Genomic DNA, 25,323 nt, shown 5'->3' with positions numbered 1-25,323 from the left:
ACATAATAGAAGATGTAGCAACATTACAAGGTTAAAAGAAGGGCGGTCTCAGCTTTCCAAACAAGCGTCACAGAGCACCTTAGATTCTCTTAATCCCAGAGACCCAACTAAATGAGAGCCTTCAGTATCCATAAAGAAGAAATAAACGTTCTCCCACACAGAAATAATATGTTTGGTTGCTGGGGGTTCTGGGTTTTTTTTTGGTCTGTTTTTTAAACTAAAAGCATTTCATAAGAAACTTCAGACTTTCTTTTGCATTCTAGAAAATGAAAAATGCTTTAGTGCGATTGCAGTTTACACAGCAGTTCAACAAGAGCCAGAACAAGGGCTTCCCCTTCCTCCAGGAAAAAAACCAAACCTATCCACTATGATCCAAATCACATACACCAAGGAGGCACTGGACAACAAATTCCACTGCTTACCATGAAACGGGCAATAAACCCAGGAGCTATGAGGCCCCACTGACACTCAGGACTCACCCAGGAAGAGGCTCTTCTACACAGGCTTCAAGGCCTCCCTCGTTGCCCAGCCACAGAAACCATCAGGGACAAGGAACTGGGTGAATTTTCCATGGCAATAGAATTAACAGCCCCAAGATTCTGTGACTTGCACTTACATGTGCACTTATGAAAACGAAGCAGCATGTCTTTGTGCAGGTGAGTGGCATATAAATATAGCTACAAGTTGCGCAAGATTTCAAAATAAAACCTGCATGTGGAATTTAGGGGAAGTACACCCACGATCCAACAGCGCATTGGCCTCTGTGGGCTTCGGCAAAGGAAAGAAATTTTAGGACAGTGCTAAATCGAGCTGTAACAGTAGAGACCTCTGATGGTCACAGGCCATCCCCACAGATGGATTTCATTCTACTATGGCACACAGCAGAGTAATTTAAGCTAAAGACAAACACACTCACTTATTACATTTGATATGGCATGAACTCATTTTATGCTTTTTATGACCTGATTCAAAAAAAAAAAAAGTGAACAGTCTCATTTTGTTTTCCTTCCGGGGTTAATAAAAAAGCAACCATAGTTAATAGAAACAATCTCACCGAAGCCGAGACCTGGGTTCATATAATACCCATCTGCTCAATTACAGCAGTCATAGTAAAGTCCAACTACCATAAATTGAGAGTAATTAAAATTAGAGATGAGAGCGCTTTACCCACAGTAATTCAATCACACACATATAAATGTGCAAACACGTAAACACTCCTATGATCGCAGTGATGCATGACTTGAAGTGAACAGCCTTAACGGTATTATTCATGGCTTTGGTGAGTTCATGATACTTTGTTATAGTATTACTACAAATATCTGAAGTAGCAAAGTTTGAGATGTTTCAACAGTCCTCACTCTCCCTACAATATACCCATTTGCTAGCAAATAAATCTACTGGGTGGTCTCTATGCAAGCTGTTCCGCAATAGAAGGAACATTTCACTCATTAGACTTGCTCCTCTAAGACAACAGTTGTTGCTCACGGACAAATCTTTAAATTGTAAAAAAAAGCCCAAGAGAAAGACATAACCCCAGAGGCAAAAGGCAAAACCCCTCAAGACAACGAAATAACATACTAATCTGATTAGACCAAATGACATCCAACACTTTATATGTGGTTTAAAACAACTGTCTATCTTGGCAAAGAACAAGCGACTAGTAAAGCATAAAAAGTTCTACCTGGGGAAGTACTTGAACTGCAATAACCTCCGACTAGCACCTTTCTTAATGCAGGCTTAGTGTAAGTGTTCAGAAAGATGAAAGCTAACATACATTCCTAAATCACTGCATAAAACCACAACAGAATAAAGTGCATCTGAAAAAAATGCAACGTCATATGTCATACACTGTTTCTGTTTGCAAGTGGTTCCACTAAATTAGCAGATGAAGCATTAAAGTTTTACAGCCTTACCTGCAATGTATTAAAGTGCTGCAGAAGTTTTTTTGTGTGTACCCATTTTTGGGGGTTTGTTTTTTGTTTTTGTTTTTGTTTTTTTAAATGAGAATAGGCATGTAAGGAGGAAAGAGATCCTAGAAGTTTTAGAAGTTAAAATTCAAGGGGAAGAAATTAGAATATTTTGGGGTGGGAGGGGAAAGAAATGGGAAATTTTCAGTGGAAGTGCACAGTACTATGGAAGTGAAGAGTTTTAGGAATAAAATGAGAAGAAATAACATCAAATGGTTTCTAAACTTTGAAATGCTACAACACTGGATATAACCTTTCAAAAAATTTAACTGAATTTCAGTAGTTGGCATTAAATAAATTTCCCAGTGCATCCAAAATTTCCAGTAGAATACGAGGAAAAAAAAAAGGGTGAACAGGATTTTACAGAGTTGGAGTAATATTTTTCAAAAGGCATCTAGACAATGTAGGGACTCTCTTCCACTAAACTTTCGAGATCGTTTCAGCACTTCTGAATGTTCTACCGTTTGCCCCTATCTACATATTTAGAATGACTTTAATTATAAATGGCACTTCTATAAAGAGCTCTTGCCATGTCTAAGCTCATACCTGTAGCAATTTTTTACGTGCAAAAATCCCAATCACCAAAGCAGAGATCAGAGGGAACATTGATTTCCAAAGTATTTGGCAAGGTTAGTATCACAATTCAGTACACTGTTGTCATCAGTATATTGCAATAATTAGTTGTACAAGTTAAGAGTTTGCAAAGGATAAAAATACTAGGTCTAACACATACGATGTATTCTCTAGTAATGGCGCAAAGAGCGCACAAATACAGTCTGTTTCCAGACGCTGATTTAGTGCAGTGAAGGAGAGATGATGCCATGAGAATAAGAACCTATATTTTGTCAGGAAGACGTGATATATACACAGCTACAAAACCTATCATATCTGATCTCCATTCTCCTTCCAGTTGTCTCCCATTCAGAATTTGTCACCCAATTCAAACCAATGGGGCAGCAAGCAGTTCTTTTTACCTGGGGATTAACCTGGGAAAAAAAACATCAGCTACTACATAAAAGAAAATCAACATGCCTCAGCCATTCCAGATAAACAAAGCAAGCACAAAACAATTTCAGAATTTGCTAATGAATACACATCAGAAATGAACACTGTGAACAGGTAAGTTGTTTTCCCTTAACTAACTTGTTTATTGTACAATGTTGCTCTACTGCATGACCAACTTATCTATGGACCTTCATTATTTAACAATTCCTGCAATTATGAAATAACTGATATATATATCAAAAAAAATGAAGAAATCATTCCGTATGATTCCAGCACAACAGGACCTCAACACAAAGAATAATTCATGCTTTAACACCTCCTTCCCTCTCGCCCCTCCAGCCACCAGCAGAAGAATGCCTGAAGCTGGAACAATGACCGCAGTTCTAGTTTGGATGCCAGCTTCGTTGCTGCTCTGTGACTATTAGTGTGAGTCATCACTCAGGTCCTAAAAGAACCATGACCTCTGGTTAGCAGACAGAATGCACAGAGCAGGACAGGGTGAATTATGTTCATTACCTCTGATGCTCAGCACCCTTCTCTCAAAACATCACCAATTAACATAAGTTAAATCCTAAGCTATTTTCACCTTGAAGTTTGCTGCTTCTCTGTCATACAAGAAAAAGGGGTTTTATACTAAAAAAAAAAAAACACAACAACTTTCTCTTTCCTTCAAATGTAACAAAAAGATGTTAGAAACCCCTTCACATCTTGGCCTGTTTCCATCCTCAGACTGCAATGGCTAGTATAAATTATTGTTTCAGATGATTTGAGATCTCAGGAAAAAAAAGAAAAAAGGAGGACTGAGTAGACTATGACACAATCCTGGATAAATTAGTATGATGAGATTAAAAGGACAGGCAGCAGAAAGTTATTTCTTAAGAGTACGTTTATACAGATAATGAAGAACAACAGTTCAACAGCAGAGTAACTACTACAGGGCAGAGATAAGGAAGAATGTGTGATATTCAGAGAATATTATAAAAATGGGAAATGTACTTGCATATAATTGTATGTTAGGGATGTGAAAAGTCACAGGAACTAAAAGGATAGCATAATTTTTTAAAAAATCCAACTGATATAAAGTAATTTTGGAGTATAGGAAATATCTACTTTTACTGTGTGAGACTGGATAACGCTAAGGATCTGCTACAGATTTGAAAAAACAAACTTCAAAAGTTATTAGAAACCTAGCTCCCAACAGAAAATACATCAGACTGGAAGATCAAGGGGAGAATCCATAAAGTTTCATGTTAGTCCAATCTCAACAAACAGCTTCTGTATTCAGGAGAAAAAGACTGAATCATCCAGGAGAACAAGCGATGCTCTCCCAAATATCTATAAATGAGCATATCTCTGTCCAATGAGAATGGAAGAAAAAAAAAAAAAAGGACATTAAATTAAGCTTAGCAAATGCATTCAGCTGTAGACTGAAAAAATAAATGCTCACCAGATTTTGTCAAAAAAATCACCTATTTAAGAATTGCTTTTGTTAAGAACAGAAGTTGTGATTCATGACAAAGACTAGCTTGATTTTAAATCAGAGGGAACTATACGAAAAGACTATGACTCCCTAACTTAAGTTCTCTTAAGGGTAAACTTTGGTTAAGACTAACAGAACTGCTTAGTGAAATCTATTGTGCTCATGAGTCTAGTGGAAGAAGAGAGGAAATAACTGTACCAAACTTGTATCAGCAAACTTCTTCAACCAATCGTACAACAGTAATTAACAGAAAGCCTACAAGAAACATAGACAACGCAGGCAGGCAGAGTTGAGACATGAAGTCTATCTCACACAGCTCTTCCAAAGGATGTAAAAAAATAAAAATAGCACTTAAAAACCAAGACAGCTTAGAGAAGAAAATTACCAAACACAAATTGAGCTGCTATGAAATTCAGTCAACAATGAGTCTACTGATCCAGGAGGTTTCTGCCAGGGAGCTCTTACAAAAGTTTTCAGCTACTCTGTTTTAGTACTACACAGAAATAATAAAGCACTGGGTTTTTTCCCCTCCACAGTGCTTCAGCAATACCAGACTGAAACACAAGAAGGGGAAGGATAATCACATGGGCATTTCAGAGCTTCCAAAATCACATGCATTTCAGCAAAAACAGGTGACTACATTCTTAAGTGAGAATGTGGCCTACTTTTTCTGAAGCAAATTCTGAAATATCAATATATGGTCAAAATATTTTGAAATATGTTGTTATGTAAATAATGTAACAAAGTTTTTGCTTTCCATCTACTTAATGTCTATTTAATGTACTGAAATACTTGGAAACAAAAAGAGCTTTACAATAATGCTAATTGCAGTTATTTTTGTATCAAATAATGGTGTGCTCCTATAACTTTCAGTTGCTCAGTTTAGTAAATAATTTTAAGCAAACAATTACAAATGAAATACTTATGTAAAGCCTTTTCTACTATAAGAAAGGGTATGCTTTCTGACTTACATACATCGTAATTTTCACCACAATACAACTACTGCATTAGCACAGGGCATCCACCCAGAAAGTCCTAACTCCAGTCAGTATAATCAGCTTAGAAAAGCTGTGCAATAATTCACAGAGCTCAAATATACAGAGTTATGTGTAAGTGTGTGTGTATACATACAGGAACACAAATTTACATGAATCTACTTTAGTTGCTCTGACTCAGATGAATTGCATTCTTTCAAGTGATGCAACTGAGAGAATGGAATGGTCAAGTAGACTTTTTTTAGCTATTACTGCAGTAGATGAATAACTGCTTAAGTGTTGCATTGCTTAAGCTTTGCTGTACATTAATAATTAAGTCCAAAGAAAAAACAAGATTTGGATCACATACAACTGAAGAAGTTTCAAATGAAATTTCTGTAGGAGATTTGAAATTTTACCTGCTCTGTGCAAGATGCTTTAGTAGATATTCTCCACAGTTCTCTTCTAATGTCTTTTATTCTTTGATTCTATTCTATTTTGCCATTTTATACATGCTACACTACATGTTAACAAAGTTCACCTGGCACTCTGCTTCCTAATCAACTATTAAATATCTCTTCCAAGCATAGAAACTGCAGCAGCAGCAGGGGCTTCAGATCTGAAACTGTAATGTTAGGAAAGAAGTGAAGCTGCCTATTTGCTCCCTCTGTGTTATCAGTAAATTACTTCCTTAGAACTGGGCCTTTGGAAAAACAACATAAGGTAAGTTTCTTTTTCACTATTTCTGCTAGTGTTTAACCGAGGAAGCTTCACTGAAATCAAATAAAAGCTATAAGACTATGGCAGTAAAACATGTGGCCCCTTAGCTCTTGTTTTTGTTGGGGCCATAAGACCATTTGGACCCATGAAAACTGCTTTTTCCAACAGTTTTATGATAACGTCCTGTCTTTTGCCACTTTCCATGAATTAAAAGTAGTTTCTGATGGCACAGGTTTACACTAAAAGGCAACTTCTGTTCTAACACTGTGGCATCTCACTGTATCACATTACACTTGGGAAGACTTAACATATTCTTAGATTCCAAGGGAAGGATTAAGACACTGGAAACACATTTCTATCCTGCACGATTTCAGATTTTTAGAGAATTCCTTTTCTCAATTCCATTCAGAGGGATAACTGTTTCCCTAGACCTCTTCTGAAATTCTGTACACCACAGTAGCACAAGATTATAATACGAAGGTGAACTTGACTGTTCTCCCCCTTGCCAGCAGTAGCTGATTCGTGTCAATTCTTCAGTTAAAAAATTATTTCCTTTTGCCTTCTCAAGTACGCCTGAATGATCTTTAGTCCTATCACAAAACTTCCTTAGCAGTCTCAGAAGTCTTTATCTATCTATTCAAGACAGTTCCATTCAATTTCTGTAAGGAGTTTGTCTACATTTAGCCCACAGCCAGGGCTAAACAATAACCAGTTGTTCTATCGAGTAAGACCCCTCCCCAGCTGCAAAAGTGAATTGGGAAAAGGAAGGAGAATCATGGGTTCAAATGTAAATAGATTTAATAAAATAAGAAAACCACTATCAATACTAATACAAAAGACACAAAATTATACTTAGCTCATCAAGTGGTGGCAAGTCCCTCCAGGGATAGTAACCATTGAGGAGAGAAGAGCAGAGCAAAAGAGCCCCACCCCTCCCCAGCAGCCTTCCCATTTATAGTGAATGTGAGGTTAATGTTACAGAACACACCTGTGGGCCAGCCTGGGGCAGCTGCCCTGGCTTACTGCTAATGGCCTTGATCACCATAGCACAGCTGGCCACAAACTGAAACCAAATGTAACAGAAAATTGATTCTATAAATTTTATCCCTGCAAAACCAGGACAGAGTTGAACTGAGGGGCACCTCTGTATACCTTGCATCATATTTTTCTGATCACGATACTAAAAATGTGAACAATACTACATCTTCTCTGGAATCTACTGAAGATGGATCTGCAGACATCTACATTTACCACTATCAGCTTAGCAGTGGAAATTGCACAGGGGAGTTACAAAAACCCTTACCTAAGGTAAACATTTAAGTCATTCCACTCACTATCACTCCATTAGGTAAAATGGAAGTAACAGAATTTCTGGTAGAGAAACAACAAACTGGAAATCAGACAAAACCATCTCAAAGTCTAATGACTTATTACCCATTACTTGGAATTCACTTACCTTTAAAAAAAAATTGTTCAATTTAAAACGTTGACGAGATTAGAAGAGTCAAAATGCATTTTGGACAAATTGTATTTTAAGGAGGTATTTGAAAGGGCAGAGAGTGGAGACACCATTACACCAAGAACACAACAGGAAAGGGTATATGTTATTTGCATACAGTACATAAAGAAGAAGAGCATTTATCCATCCATGAGGAGTGATTAGAAAAGAGATTAAGGATATGTTTTTATGAAAATATAAAACTTCAAATCTGGCAAAAGAGGAGCTAATATAACAAGGACTTAAGCATAGTGATATGATAAATATGACAGACCAAAATTCTTGAAAGCATGGAAGGCTGGAGAGAAGGTTCAGTAGATGAAATAATCATAGTTTGGGCAAGGACACTGAGAAGAGCGTAGAAAAGCACCATAGGGGTCTGACAATCAAGCTCTTCAAGAAGACAACAGAAAGGAAAATCACAGGTCCTGAGAATTTTGTACATATAAACACACTTGATGCTTTTCTTACCTATAATCCTTGTGGAATTTGAGTTAACCCTTAAGAGTAAAAGATGTAACACTTCTCTTACTGGCTTTCTAACACAGAATAATGTTAAAATACTTTACAATTGCAATTAACAAGTGATTGCAATTACACACCATCATCAGGAGAGGAAAATGTACATACAAACAAAGAAAATACTGACATTTCAGTTTTTCCATCTATATCCAAAAGGTTTATTCATGTAATTTTGAATAAAGGGTATTAAAATAACACAGAAGAATCAACATTAGAAAATTAACATCACAAACTATGTTTTCAGCCTAATTGTATCATGAAAGAGACACTGAAGAGTCAGTTTACAAGAGCAGAGCTGAGGATAAAACTTCAGATTTACCAACATCAACAAAATTACAAGCATATCAAAACTAGTTTCCTGGAAATTCATGCATCAAATGCAATAGCACATTTCATTTTACTTACAGGAATCGAAAAACTTCACATCATCATGATGAATGAATGACTATTTTTTAAACTTAATGCCAATGGGTTATAAAGATTAATACCTACATTCTTCCTTGCATAAATTAACTATCCAAAACTGATAAGCTGAGACTGATTCTCTGTTCATAGGAGGTACAACAGATCTATGAACAACGGTATCATATTTTATGTTTCATAATTGCAATGACATTTTCTATACAATTCATTAGCTCTTGCTTTCCTTTATAAGGAACAGACCCTCATTTAAACTGGCTATGTGCAGACGTCTTTTTCACTTGTAAAGACCTGATTTAATATCTTTTCTGTTTTCCGTAGTTCTAGTTTTCCTTTCAACACAGTATCACATACAAATAAATATAAAGAATAAAACACAACTGAAACAAAAAAAAATCCAGTTCATGAGGACAGGTTAATCTGAAAATGAGAGACCAATACTCTTAGGAAAATAATACCATTACTAGCACATACAATAAATGTCATTAATTAGCACTTTTCTTTTTTTTTTTTTAAAAAAAAAAAAGCAAAACTAAAATATCCCTAACTCAAAAGCTCATAAATTTACCCATTTTTGATCTGCCACAGAATTCTCCCCTCCCCCAGTGCTACATCAGAAAAGTACATGTATCACAATGGGAGAGACACAATTTTCCTGTACGCACACATTTTGTTTCAGCAACACCACAAGCGGACATTTAACTTTTCTATTTAGACACAGCAATATAGGAGTGTTTTGCTCTCTGAAAACCCAGTAATGGTACTAATACACTGAGGAGTAGACAGAGAGTAGCTTGCACCATTCCTTATCATTAGTCTTAATAATTAGTTCTTGTACATGAGCTAATAAAAAAATCTTCTCAAAGTAAGTATGTAACACTGCCATAAGGAAACATATACTCAGCAGATCACGTAAGAACAAGCATGACACTTGAAGTTGAACAAATTAATTTAACATGTGCCAAAAGCTTCTACCAAAGCTTACAGAAGATGTTCTACACATGGTTTAGAGCAAATAACAAATGTTTACTTTTTTGGACCTCATGATATGTAGGCCTACAGATCACTGCTACTTAAGTTACAGTTTCTGCCTTTACTTACTGTGAAATACTGTCAAGCATTCAACTGTGCTCAAAGAATGTAAAATACACCAGAAAGCTAGGAGTCTACTCTGAAAAAAGCATCTGCCCGATGACATATTTTTTTTCCTCCTCAATTATTATTGGAATATCTAACTTAATTCTTCAAGCCAAGGAAATATCTGAAAATATCTGAAATGTGCCACTTTAACAAATCACAGTTGTATAGTTAAAAAGAAACGTTTAGCTCAATGAATTTGAAAGAAGAATTTTAAAACTCCAATTTCATAGTACATTGAAGAGATTCATGTGTTTAATCCATTAGCAATTTACTTGATTCTTCCCTTGATTAACAACTCTAGTAATACCTGCAGAAATTTCAGTTTCAGACAAAAGGAAAGATTTGCAGCCTCCCAGACCCTATAAAAAATAGGACAGTTCATGACTGGCTTCCATTAAAGGCTAACTTACACAAGGCGGGGTGGTGGAAATCCTCTGGTTACGTGTTTCGGTACTAAGATGCCAAGACACGCATAGGAGAGTAGCTCAATGAAAAACCAACTTCTACTGTGCGCACTAAATTCTTCTACATTCAGACCTAAATCACTTCGTAGGTACACCAACTGATCACTGCAAAGCAAGAACATCCATGCTCTGAGGAAAGGTTTGTATCCAGAACTGGCAGGCCCAGACAGGGCCTGAGCAGCCATCGCTGCTTATAGTTTTTGCACTGTAATATCCACATCCTGATCACAAGAAAACACACCACTCAGTTACGGGGAATCCAGTCCAGCAGCTTCCTGTTACCACAGTAAAGGTGGTATTTTTGAAGAAATACAAGTAAGCTTTAGAACAATGAATATCCAAGCTAAGTTCCCTTTTAGACAAGAGTCCATTCTCGTGTTTAATGAGCAAAGAATAATTTGGGAGAACGAACTTAGTTCTGACTTCACTTACAATGGTTTCAAACTACTGGCATCTGCAGAACTATTCACGTTCTATATTGCTGCATAAATCAAATTATCCCAACAAATGGAATTAAGCCCAATGGAAATGCCCAGAGAAAATGGGCCAGCTCAGGGCCCACTGCCCATAAGGAAACACTAAAGTTAAACCACATTTAATTAAGATGACACAAGTTATTCCTTCTTGTCCATGTTACACTAACTTAAGAGAAGTGAAAAACATAGATTTGGGAGCTTTAAACTGCAAGAAGTAAAACAACTGTTTTCCATCTTCTATTTAAATGTTGAAGACACTGCTTCAGTAAACACCATTTACTGCTCTCAAAGGTCTCTTCAGTGAAGAGTTTTATAAGTACGCTTTGCTTGACAAATATTTTAAACTGAAATTTTTGTAAATGGTACGGTGCATCTTTTTGGTTTATGAGGTGTTTTTAAATATATCAACTTGAAAAAGTAACCCACATGCGTCAGTTCCAGAGTAATTCCTGTGGAACTAAGTTCCACAGTAACTGGAACACAGGATATTGTGAGAATCGCCTGTTTTATGCGTATGCACACTGATATGCGCTTCCTTTTCTGGAAGGAGACTTCTCACAGCTGCAGAGAGGATTTTGAAACTTAGAGCTAAGCGAACCTGTGAGGATGGATAAACATATCCACTGTAACATAGCCACTCTGCTTCACGCACCTACAATCTGCTCAAATAACTTCTACTCAGCTATATGTTGTGCAGAATAGAAACACCTAGTGTGCAGGGACATTTTAAACAGATACAACAGCTTCACAAAACCTTACACAAACTAATCTTCCATTGGTTTCCTTTTGAAATGTTATTAGAAAGTTTTCAAAGCATATAAAAGAATAATCAGATTCTGAAAATTATCATACCTGATACAGCAAGAAAGTCATCAATACTTGTTATATCATCCACAGCTTCAGTAAGAACATGGATGTGATTCTCCCATGTGCTCCTATACATCTCCATGTTATTTTTCACAACTTGACTTTTTGGTCTGGCAGCAAGAGCTAAAGCAGCATTAATAACCTGTACCAAAAAAAAAACCACAAAACCCAACATCTAAATAATTACGTCTTCAGAAATAAAATGTTACATTTTACTTAAAATTGCTGCGCAGCGTTTCTGTTCTCTAAGCAAAAGCATTGCTCAGGTTTTGTTTCTGTTGTCCACATGAATACCAATCAGATGTTGCTTAGGCTAACTTCCATTTTAGCTTCATAACTTAAGACAACTAATTGACTAGGATAGTAAAAATCCCAACGTTTTATTTTTAGTTAGATAATTCATACAATTCCAGTTTGCAAGATATCAGGATGTTTTTACTTACATAAGGCACACATCGGTACGACACACACCAGTTTTTAGTTTAAACTCTCTAACAACTGTTACCACAGAGCTTATTATGGAGTATCTTCGGTAGAAGAGATGTTATCAGCCTCTGTCATGTAAAAGTGGAAAGTTTTGCCAGCACAACAGATCTCTCTTTTAGAATCAGTGGCATGGGACATAACACATACTACAGCTTTCTGAAAGCAGCAGACTTATTTCTAAATCAGTTAGGCTTAAAAATAGGAACTATGTTCACATGAAGAGGGGAGATTCCATCTCTCCCAGAAAACACTAAGATGGAAATATTGGATCCCGAAGTGATTACTTCTACAGATACCTCTTCAATCAGTTACTTAGCAAGGGGGGGCAGGGGATGCTAATACAGATTTTGTTGATTTTATATCTATAAACATTATATAAATTAAACTAATACAGATCCCAGGTAGAAGCTGAACATTAACCTTATACTAACATTTTTTTCCCTTCCCAATATTGTTTGTTTATCAAGGGGAAAATGGAAGTCATTGCACCAGAGTAAGAACTAGGAAATTCCTCATCCTAAATTCATCTGATGTTTCTTCACAATAGTATCAATCCTCTTGACCCTATTCTGGGTCATAAGCTAAGTTTGTAGTCTGTTTTGTTTGGCTGGTATTTTTACATACCACATGAACTTACACAGCTGGTGAAATTTAAATAAATGACTTACCAGTATTTGTGTTCTCATAATGAAGGAACATACAGAATTAGGCTTTCACAAGAATACTGCTGGCATTGAGTCTTTTTACTAATGATTTTGATAAGGAAGAACAGACTACATGCTTATTACTTTACCAGGCAGCTGAAGTAGGAGAGGATGAAACTACAATGAAGAAAAGGATAAGATGTCTTCACTAACTCCACAAGTGATCTAAAAAATAGAATTCTGCCCCATAAGTACAAATATAAAAGCATCCTACTCTCCAGAAAGAAACAAACATTCCCAATAGGCAAAATAAATTCAGAACTGTGACCAACTGGACAGGTAGCAGCAAACAATGCAATTTTAAGAACGCATTTACTGTGCATCACTCAATAAATGCAAGTCCACCATGCCAAGTGGTTGCAAAAAATCAGGTACTGTCAGGGAAATCAAGTCTTCAGAAGCATAAACAGAAGAAATACCTGAAAAACCATGAGGCAAGTGCTTCGCTCTACTTTTACACGATTAAATTTTTTAAGTGGAATATACCCTATCCATTTTGGAGCACCATACTTCTATGAAGACAAAGAGTTTCTCTCCCACTGAAGACAGAACAGCATCAATATCATCATCATCATAGATTTTAAAAACACAGAACTGTGAGAAAAGACTGAAAAAACTCGTCAGTCTAGAGAAGGAGACAGACTGAAGAGAAATAGAGTAGCTGCATAGATTAAATGAATAAACTACTCCATGTGCATCAGGAAAAGCAAAGAAGAATATTTAAATTGCAGGAAGGGAAAAACTCAAAAAAGGAACACAACAAAAACCCCAAACCAATGAAATAAACACTAAATCAACTTTCTGCAGGCAAAAAGCTCTCCATTTACTTTCAAATCTCTAACACGTAAAACCAGTAATTTGCTTAAAATATCAAGCACACTAACTGCTGAAGAAGGCTACATTATTAACATCATGTGTTGCATAAAATAGCACCAACATACCAGAATGATTTACTACATATTTTCGTAAAACAGGAACAGAATTATCATAAAGTTGTTACTTAATTTTAAATAATGACATAATAAATACATTTAAACATGGTTTAATTGTTGTCTGAATGTAACCAATCAGGAGTCACATTGTCTCAGAATTACTACTGAATTAGTGGCTATCTACACCACAAACTCTTCCTATTTTGACAAAACATCTGCTAAGCTACGCAGAAACCACAAAATACACTGAATAGAGCTGAAGTTGCCATCTTTCCCATTTTCTAGATTACTAATATCCAAATTATTTAATTCATTACTTTCAGCTTTTTGACAATGAATTTTGCCTTCATATATACAGCATAGCACCATGCGGCTACCTTAAAGAACATGCAAACTACCCATATTTAGAAAAGAATTTAAAATTTTAGCAAAGAACCAAAAGTAAAGAATCAAGCTAATTCTGATTAAATGCAAAAATTGCATGTTATAGGAAAGAAGTGTTCAACAGTTGAGCAATTAACAGTCTGAAAGGCCTGAGTCTGATCAGTATTTTTCTTAAAGCTGCACAGCTGTTGTTTTAAAAATATCTGATGATAATAATAATAATCATCATCACTTGATTTGCACCTCTGATAACATAGAATACTCTCTGAAATAAAAAAAAAAAAAAAGAATAAAAAATAAAAATCAAAAGCATCTCAAAATCCATCACCACTGGCTATGGTTTCAGCAGTTTGCCTACAAAACCATTTTTTAAAAAAGCCCAGCTCACAAGTCATACAGCACACACATAATGGAGTCTAAAGGCTCATTTAGAAGAAGTCTGATTTAGGAATTAACCTTAAAACAGAGCCACTCATTTTTAAAATAGTAAATGTTATAAGCAGGTGACAGAACGCCACTCTAGCCAGGCCCAGTAAGGACTTAGAACTAGCGAGTCTTTCTCCTTTTCGGATTACAAATTGGTTTGTACTAAGCACAGAGTGTTCCCCATAGTCTTCAGGCATCCTTTCAATATAGCCCCTTCATTATGTGTTATACAATTTTATTTTATTCATACTCCAGATCTACAAAATCTGTAGCAAAAGCATTTATCAGGTGTATCACCCGTCAGCAAATCTGTCTAGATGGTGTATGATCCTACCCCTAAAAGCAGGCACACCATTTATGTCTCTTTTGTGAAAAACACAATCCCAATTCCTCACTCTCATTTATTGTTTTAAAATGTAACTGCCAGGAAACATATACGGTTAAAATACTGGATGCACAGAAGGTGCCTTATATTTTAGTTTATAAATAACGTTCTCTCCTCCAATAAAATGCAGGAGAGAATCATCATAACTTCCAGGGAGACGAGAAGAGCAGCTCTCTCAAATGAATGTTGAGTCCATCTTGGAGCGCTCCTAAAATCACGCATCATTTCTAACATTTGAAGAACAGCAATAGCACACCAATGCTGACACAGATTAAAAGGCTGATCATTTACACCTCATCAGAATGCAGGTGTTAAAACGAGTCACCAGGGACTCTGAAGCCCTATGCAAAGACACTATCAAAGGTGCCTATCTCCCAGGCATAAAAAAACTACCATAATAAACCCTCCGCCTACATTCCCACATGCACTGTTCATTCACAGCATCACTTCTTTGGAAACAAAGGTCTCTTCCTGCAGACATTTATTCATGCTTTCATGGCCAATTGCTTCTGGCTTCTCAAGTAAGTCAACAGACCACTCAAGCTACTGAAGGCTTAAATTTCCATTTATGTACATTGCTCCCACTGAAGGCTCTGCAAGCACAGATTTTTTTTTTGTGAAGAGTTAAAGCAGGGAATTTACGAGCTTATTAGGGTTCATTTTTATAAAGATAAGCGTTCAGCGTTTTCCTCTGTTACAGTACTACCTTTGGCACTAAACACACACTTTGAACAAATACTTCAACACAGGCAATAACATACTATGCTAAAGCCAGTCTCAACTGACTTCCAATTTCACCAGTAATAGAAATTACTTCCTTTTTTATCAAAACAAATGCTTAAAATTCAAAAGATGCAACTGTAAGCAGTTTATGAACTATGTTTCAGATCACCTTTTCAATTTTATTACCACATGCCTCAGAACCTGTGGTGATGGAGTCCATTGCTTAAGGTTTCTGCTGGATTGAAGGTGCTTCAGCAGCAAGAAGTTTATATTTGCTAAGACAACTTTATTTCCTATCTGTAAGGAACTGCAGATTGTGGCTATTCCAAGTGACTTGGTACAACCGTAATAAAAAAATCCCACACATGCACAAATAAACAAACTAAATAAGGAAAGGGTCTGCACTAATACCCTTTAGCCCCTTTAGAACATACTGAGTTTTCTGTTCCTAAACACTATCCTCCTAAGTATAGACTAGAGGAACAAGGCATCCTCATTAATGACTAATTTTAACTTCCAGACATGGAAAATGAGGAAGAAAACATGGTGAGTCAAGACTTGCACACAGACCTCGTTTTTAAACCAATTCTGCACTTGGTACTTCAGGAGTATCACTTCTGGTGACAATACATATCACATCCTTCAGCTCCTCACAGAAACTTCTGTGGAACAAAGCAACCCTACCAAGCTTCAGCTCAGTGCACAAACTTCTTTGGTTGACAGGCAATGCTTCCTGTGATGCTCCTTCTGTATGAAGTTTAGAATACACAAACAGAAAATTCAGTATAGTAACAGTGTAATTCCATATATTTTTTAAAGCAGTATTAGCAGTTTAACCATTTTAGGAATTAGTAGAAAAGTGTGTTTCCTTTGTCCTTGAGACAAGACTCAGTGTTTGTTTTTTCAAAGGTACAAGCCATACTGATAACCATTTACACTTATGTAATTTGTCCTACTCTACCTTACATCAGCCACTACACAATACGTCAGGAGAAAAAGAATTTCAGTAAAAATGCAGAACAAGAATTTATGAAGCAAGCAACATTCTTAATGTTGGGTGCTTGTAACTATTCCAAAATTATACCCAGAAAATGTGAGATGTAACAACAGGACAACATCAGTGTACACAAATAAATGGGAGAGAATTAAAAAGTAGAGGAAGAGAAGCAGAAGAATAAAACCAACATCCCCAACAAAATATGTTCCAAGTTATCTTCCACTTTCTAAAAAACGAAGAAACAGTTCAAATTGCACATTGGTCCTGGAAAAAGCCATAAAAAAGACTTTGCAAGACACCTTAATAGACCAGTGTATGCTGGTACACTAACAATGAGAATGCTACCTTCACCATTTTGGTCAATACAATGCTGTTCAGTAACATCTGCCTCGTGTTCTTTCTTTGAATCATGTTATCTGGGTTTTTTTACTTGATTTTAGAAAAATTAAAAACTTGGCAAGAAGCTTTATCTGGTTTTTATTAATAACTGATATGATGTATGTGTTCAAAATCCTTTTAAATACTTGAACATCACTAATATTTTGAGGTTCAGAACAAAATATAACTAGAAATTACCAAAAATTGTGAAGCCACCAGTGGCATGCACATATAAAAAAAGCCCAGAAAAACCAAAATCCACACCATGGATGATTTAGACTGGGGTATTCTCAATATGGTCTAAGAAACTTGAACAGATATGTTATCACACAAGTAAAATCCTCTTTTCCTATGAAAAGACGAAAAATCAAGAAAGAAACCCCACATACTTCACACCAGGGCTCTCACATTCTTACCAACAAGAGACCAAGCTGGAAAAGTTTTAGCCAACTTCTTAGGCACCATGGAGCTTAGCTTTTCTACCTCACTCCAATTATCATTTATAGTATAAATTTATCATTATCTGAACTGACCTCAAGAAACAATGAAAATAAAACTCATCTGAAGTCACAGTTTCATCACTGCTACCTTATCTAAAAACAGGGTTGTAATTTGTTGCTGGCCAATTAAATATAGCCTTTATCTTATTACAGCACATTTAAGCTGTTCTAATTCCATCATTACCTACCATTACTTTTTCCCCAAATGTTGTCCCAAGTGTTGTATTTCTGCACTACAAATCTCACAGTTCAGGTAAACATTACCAGAAAGTTGTTACTCCTCCTGCTCTGCTGCTTGGGCATACCGCCAGGAGCTAAATTAACAGTTTTCAAATACCTCCTTGCACTTCTAAGCACAAGTTAGCTGAGGACAACATTTATTATTATTACTTGTACTGCAGTAACATACATATGTCCTCATCCAGTACAGGAGAAACCACACTCTACACAGTCCATTAAATGAAAGCCAGTCTCAAGAAGTTAACACAGCAGTAACAGAAGATTACACAAGCTGAGGGAAGCTTGAGGATAGAGCAAAATGATGACAATAATAAGATAATCCTACATACCTTCTACTAACTAGCTTCTGAACAGCTGATGACTACACAAAAATACAGATAAGCTAAAATGAGATTTGAGGCATACACAGTACATGTAGCTTTCAGGGAGCTACTCCCACGCATAACGGGTCAAAATGGAAAAAAAAAAAAACAACCAAAAAACCCCAAACAAACAGCATTCATGGGGTAGCCTTAGACTATAGGACAGTTACTCCTTTCTTTTAGAAATAACAAAATGGAGGCCAACAGACATCTACCCTGTCACACAAGGGAGGGGGGAGCAATGTCCAGTGAGGTGGTGCCTTAAGGTAAGGGCCAGCCATCCAGCTTAAGGTCAGCCAAAAGCAGACAACAGAAGAATGAGACGTGTACAGCAGGTTTGGAGTAACATTACAAGAGGATACTTTGATCAGTGTTTTAATTAAATAAAACAAGGAAAAAAGCAAGGGCAAAGGTCTGATATGGCAGTGACTACGGCAGAGGAAAACTAGAAATTTATTGGAAATAAAATATAAGGATATTATGAATACTGAAAACCGTTAGTGTCTCTAACCAAATCAAGAAAAAGTCTTAATTAATTGCTTGGGTTTTGTTTGGTGATCATCTTTTTTTGCAGTTGAATAGGAGCTGGCCGCCCAGCTTCACATTCATCTGCACCGCCAGCAGATGAATTTCCAACAAAATTAAGTGGGCAGATCCATCAACTTGACACAGTAACAGCAGAGCCAAATTCAGTCAAGTAATTCTCAAAGATGCTAGAGAAATTTACCTCCAAGAAAAGAAGGGTCAATTCTGCCCTAGTGTAAGCTAATACAGTGAAGTTGAAGGAGCTGAAGCTGAAGAAGGTCACCCCAGGATAACATGGTTTAGCAATCAAATCAAAACAGTAACACCTATAGCTTTGTTTGGGAATAAATATTCTCAAATTATTTTACTCATCTGGGAGATTAGTAATGTAAGTCTACATGTAATTACAGTCTAAGTGTAACTGTGTATGATTTCATGATTTATATTTTAAGCCCCCTCTTATTTATAATTGAATTGTCAGGCATCCATTTATCTCACTTCTGTCAACATCTGTAAACAGCCTTTCGATCACCTACAGATTTCTATGCCATTGATATTCTTTTAATCCTGCCTCTGTAGAAGGTTGCTACAAAGGTGAATGTGTCACAGTTCATCTGATGTACTAACAAAAGGTGTTAGTCATTATCATACTGCCCTTAAGATTTATACTACCAGAATTAATTCACTGTTTTCTGTATGCACTATCTTCTCCAATTACATGGAACAACATCTCAATAGCAGCTACCACATCAAAACCAGTAACTTCAGAAACGTGTTTCTGAAACGACAGTCTTTTATATTCAGAACTCAATTCACACTTTTCAAAGACTGAAGTCCTCATAAAAAGAGGCTTCTGACACTGAATTTACATTTCTGATTGTTTTGCATTCTGTCCCTCATTTTCTTTTCTCCACCGGCCATGCTGTGCCACCTTTACCCACGCTGTGCAGTAAACAAAGCTACACTGTTTACAGTGACTAATATTTAAAACCTATTAGCATGAAAAGCACAAACTCTTAACCAAAGCATGGGCAACTTTTCTCTTCAGACTTCACTGCTGAGTGATTGACTACTTCTTCCTAGCCTTTAGAACGATGATGTGCTTCATTTGCTGTGCATGGCTGGGGTGTTCATCTGTAAGGGAAAGGTGTGGATAACTACACAGAAAAATAAGATCTACCTATACAATGGTGTGTATATGGAAAATGGATTGCAAACCTAGTTCAGCACAGCTCTCATGGACTCAGCCAAAAGGGACTTCAGACACACACCCCAAAAGTGTAGTGCTTATGCATAGATTACAAAGATTTAGTAAAAATCTCTATTGCAGAAATTTATTTGCTCACAAAGCAAAGTCCAGATGGGGACTCTGCTGATTTGTTGCCTTCTCTAGTCTCACCAAATTGGCAAGCACAACAGCCTGCAAAGTTATAGTTTCTGAAGAACTGTTCATGCTCGTGGAAGACGTAAACTCACAAAGTTCTCTTGTGTGCAGAGCTAATGTCTCAAAAAATCTGATATATGATTGAGAACCCTGGCCCCAAACATTAAACTAACTCATGTTGTTTTTCAGTATTAAAACTGTCTCTTTATTGTATATATGTTAATATAATCTTTTAGGAGAAATAATTATATTGTGCCTTAATATTATAGGATAATTAAATGTAGTTGAAAACTGGTAGGTCTAACTACCATATCCTGCTCTCTGAAATACAGTAATAGGTCCACGCTTACTCCAAATCAAAAACTCCCAGAAATCTCATATTCTGGCTGGGGTAAAAAGTGTTGAGCTGAATGTAGGCTGGAATTCCTCTGGAGCTGAAAGAAATGGCCTCCAGTCAGTTCTTTCTGTGTATAGAACAGCGCACTCTACATTCATGTAAATAAACAGAAACTGAATTTAAAGCATCTGATCTGACCCTAGAGTTTTGTTACTGGAAGATGGAATTTTGTAGTTCCATATTTTTATAGCTAAAGAAAGTATAATGGGATGGTCATGTTCAAGGCAAACAGTACATTAAATATGTCATTTGATTCTGTCGCTTCTGGAAATCAGAATGCATGTCTTTGTTTAAAATCAAAACTACTGTGCGCATCTTACATTAGTCCCAATTCATTTACATAATATGAAGAGTTTCTAAGCATACCTCACAGGATTCATCGAGGTATGTGCATGAATAACACATCAAAATAACACAGAAAGCTATTTTTTGAGCTATTAAAAGGTGTATTTTTTCCAACCTATTACTGAACTAATCATCTCATTCTACTTCACAAAAGGAATTGTACTGCTTGGGACAGTATCAATAAGGAATAAAACTCATGTCCAACTTTTTTGGATCTAAGAGAACCTAAGGTTTTTCTTCCTCCTTTCAAAAATGATCAACTGAATATCTAAAAAAAAGTCCCGCAGCTGGGATGGAATAACTACTTGTCACGATACAGTCTGGGAATCGACTGACTGGGGAGCAGCTCTGCTGGAAAAGGACATGACAACCTGCTGGACACCACTTTAGAATGAACATCAGCAGCACACCCCAGAAAAAATAGAAGCTAACAGCACAGGGGGCTGAAAGGACAGGAGCATAGCTAGTAGAATGAGAAAAGTGACATTTAACAAGATCACCTTTAGAAAACTGTCCAGGTGTTGAGTTTTCGGCCCTCTGATACAAGACAAACATCAATAAATAGAGCAAATTCAGCAGAAGGCCACCAAGATGGTTAGGGGGCTGGAGATTTACCCTGCAAGGAGGGAGAGAGAAATGAGCTTGTTCAGTCTGGGGAAAAGGTGGCTTCAGAGAGACCTATGAGCAGTCCCTCAACACATATGAGGAGATTAGAAAGATGACAGAGACAGGCTCTTCCCCAGCCATGGATGATGGGAGGACATTCTGACAGTGGTCAGAAACAGAGAGAGGCTCTGACAAGAGAGAGCACGGATATGCACAAGAGCGCTTTTCACACCGAGATCAGTCAAGCAGTGGAACATGATGCCCAAAATGTTTGTGCTGTCTTTGTCCTCGGAGATTTTTCAAGACCTGACCAGTCAAAGTTTAGAGAAAGCCAGTTTGAAATTCAGCATTGAACTTGCTTTAAGCAGAAGGTTGGGCTATAGACATCCTAAGGTCCCTTTCAACCTGAATTATTGTATAATTCTGTTCTGTAATGCAGTTACAGAATAATTATACGATACATAGTTAGTTACTAACATTGACTCCTTCTGGGGCAAGAGCGACTCACTTCTCAGGATAATCTAAGACAGGTAATAGAAATTTAAACAGATAATTATCAGTAGATAATGCAGTGACATCATGAAATAGTATCTCCTGACACAAGGATTACCACTGAAGAAACCACAGAAACATGTTGGCAGTCTGGTAATTTTCTTCTTATAACAGAAAATTGTGCAGAACTTTATTTCTGTCAAGCTGTGCCTTGTCTTTCTCTCAAACAATGCAGTGGGGGAGCTTAAATATCCAGACGTCCCCAAGCTGTGTAAAAAGGTATCCATACTTACTACTAACCTAAAAAAAAACCACTTGCAAGCAAAAAAACTCCCACTATAATGATAAAAAGGCTCACCGATATATGACACTTGCTTTGGCATATGCCATAAAAAGCCATTAAAATAACAAAGATATGAAAACCTCCTAATAATTTAAAAGCTTCGAAAGCTGAGTATCTTGTCTATAAAATATTTAAATCATAAAATGTATTTGAGTCAATATAATTAAATAAAATTGAGATCATGTTGATAATGCAGCTTTAGACAATAGACAAATTCTACTCAAGGGATAAGTGCCTTCCAAGAGTAAATGAATTACTTGCTACGTTTATTAATAAAATCAACTTTAATTGTTCACTGAATTTAAAAGGTGAAATCTACCCCCCACTGAAAACAGCTAAAAGGAGATGCAAAGTTAAGGAAGATCATTTAATCATTATATCAAAAGGGACACATTAGTGACAAAGCAAGATTGTACTTCCACAATAAAACTTACCTCCTCTTCCGAAAATAGGAAAAGTTCCATCCAGGGCACACTACTCTCTCTCACAACACGCTGAAAAACTTCTTTCTCAGCAGCATTATCAAGTACTGAGAGTTATGAGGAGTTAGGTGCACAGGTGGTATGATGGGATAAACACTTGAGCATAAGTTTTTACATTATATTCAGAAAACATTAAAACACCTATTGCTTCAGACAGAGACTCAAAAATTCCGGCAAGAAATAATGATGCAATAATAAGAACACAGCAATCCCTAAAATACTAAATGCAATGGTTTAAATGCTTAGGACAAACTATGATCCAACATAAAATTTCCTATTTGCAATCTCTGTTTTGGCAGAACTAGCATTTAAATAACTGTATTATTCTGTTTCTTCCTCCTTTCCAATCATTTAAAGCAGGAAGAAGGGATTGTGATGGACTCGCTTGGTTTGATAGTGACATAGATTATGTTTGGTAGTAAAATTTTACAAGTTAAATACGGATTTACTTATTCTGAAATAATTAGGTAACTTTAACTAAGCTTTGAGAAAAGGTCACTGAACAAAGTTGGGAAATATTAACCCACTGTTCAAATCTAGCAAAGGTCTTCTTGATACCAACCATTAAGGGCAGATGTAATTTCTACGTTGTAATTACAAGCTACTGGTCAAGAACCTTGCCAATACATTATGAGCACACAGGTAAAGCAACTCCTCAAGAACAGAATTGTGGGGTAGGGGGTAAGCCAACAATACAATGAACATTCTCGATCTGATACTCCAAGCTAAAAATTAAATACAAGCCTGCATAGCTTTATCTCCTGACATCTGGACAGTGGCTGCTAGTGATGCACAGAAATATGTTTTTATTACACTGGGATAAATATTTTGTACTACTAAAACAATTTCTGTAAATTCACTCAAAAGCATACCTCCCAACATAGCCTAGCACTGCCAAGAGGCATGGTGCACTCTTGAGGAAGAAAACAAAACCAAAACCAAACACAAACAAAAAAACCCCAACCAAACCAAAACCACACACCAAACACAGTCCTCTAAAGGTTCCCCCTACCCTCGTACACAATTATGTCTTAGTTTTATATAGGGACTACAAGCACATTTCTGAATGCATTTGGAAGCCTTCTGCAGGAAAGGCACACAAAATTATCTTTAACACTTCATAAAATAACACTAATAAAATATCCTGAAACAAGAAAACAAAAATAAAGCTTAAAAATAGACATATTCCCATTATTTTAGTTTAAAACATTACGAAGGTGCAAAAGAACTGAAAGTGCAGTAAAGTATTCAGCATTCACATTTGGGTGGACAGTTTGTTTTTTGGAGATAGAGGACAAAATAGACTTAAGAGTTAAAGACTGATTTTTAAATCCATCTGACAGCACCTCCCTTCTAGAACTAATTCACTCAACCTGACAAGTGAACCAGACAGCAGATCATAAAATACACTAGGGTCTTTTTGCAGGTCAGATTGCAGATGCCTGATTTGCATGAAATTAGTAATTTCAGTTGTTAAGCACTTTGACTTTCTCTATTTTGCAATGCTGAAACTGAAGTAACCAGAATAAACAAACATTTATGTTTCTGCCTTATTGAATACAGTGTCTGTAAATGACCCAGGGAATGTTTGGATATGATATTCAAACGTATTGGTGGGGTGGATCGCACAACTCCCCTACTTCATTTCAAGAATCAAAAGTGCATTTTTCCACTCAACCAAAACACACTGTTCCTCAAAATGTATTTTTTGTATTAGATATACACCCAGTACGTCACTTAGAATCAAGCAAATCATAACATTGGTTAATTACTTTAAACAATTGTAGCTACAGTTTCCATTTTCTATCTAAACCATTACTCTCTTGTGTCTACAGTTTGTGTATGCAGAGGACAACTGGTTTCTGCTCAGAAAGAATGGAATACTTGACAAAATTTTATCAAGCCGTGAGCAATGCATTCTCAAATGTAAATTTTAATTGCAAGAAAAGCAAATTCTTGAAACAGAAGGCTAAAATAATCCTCAAGACTTACTGATATAAAAGAGGAAATAAATATTCAAACCAGAGTTCTGTTTATAATGTTTCCTTTGTGATTTTACACTCAAAACCATAGTGGAAGTCATATCTCCATCCAGAACTGGAGCTCAACTATGTGCAGTTCAGTATAAAAACATTAAATTGAGAACAAAGCCCCTTGATATCGCAATGCTTTTGAGAGATGTAAGCTTTTTCTGCGTTTTTCTAGGCCATGTAAATGCTCTGTCACAGTACACCAACTATACTGGTATAAAAATTATCAGCACTGGTGATAGCTGAGTCTGCTGATCAAACTGGGATATGCCATACTGTCAACAGCACCAGTTATACTCCTATAGCTCCAGTAAAGCTTTCCGGAGTATGCAGGCATAAAGGAAACTCTCCATGGGAGTTTGCAATCTCGGGACTTGATCCTAAAAGGCATTCAGCCTTAAAAACCGATGTGTCTCTATACAACACCCATAATTACCGATTTAGTTAGTTGCATATGGAAATGACAATATAAAAATGAAGCTTATGTAATCAACCTTCTGTTTACTGGATTTCATATCCAAGTAAATCTTTGGTCCAATTTATAGTGTACTGGATATAAAATAGAAAGGTCCTTATGGACTACTCGTTCATGTAGCAAACTTGATAGAGGTAAAATACAACTGCAATGGAACTACAACAATTGCAGTGTAACTGCACTACAATTACAGT

General features: G+C 36.4%; 1 protein-coding gene across 4 annotated transcripts in view; it reads right to left on the bottom strand.

Annotated features, from left to right (window-relative positions):
* Positions 1 to 25,323, bottom strand: part of CTNNA3 (catenin alpha 3) — a 515,833-nt gene that overhangs the window by 147,237 nt on the left and 343,273 nt on the right. For all 4 annotated transcript variants that reach the window (XM_068416489.1, XM_068416488.1, XM_068416490.1 and 1 more), the window contains one exon: positions 11,519 to 11,675. In XM_068416489.1, the coding sequence (XP_068272590.1) occupies positions 11,519 to 11,675 (157 nt within the window). The remainder of the gene's footprint in view (positions 1 to 11,518; positions 11,676 to 25,323) is intronic.

Source organism: Nyctibius grandis, chromosome 20, assembly GCF_013368605.1.
Source record: "Nyctibius grandis isolate bNycGra1 chromosome 20, bNycGra1.pri, whole genome shotgun sequence".
Classification (NCBI taxonomy): Eukaryota; Metazoa; Chordata; class Aves; order Nyctibiiformes; family Nyctibiidae; genus Nyctibius; species Nyctibius grandis.
The sequence above is the reverse complement of the archived record's forward strand: the minus strand, read 5'-3'. Positions and strand labels throughout refer to the sequence as shown.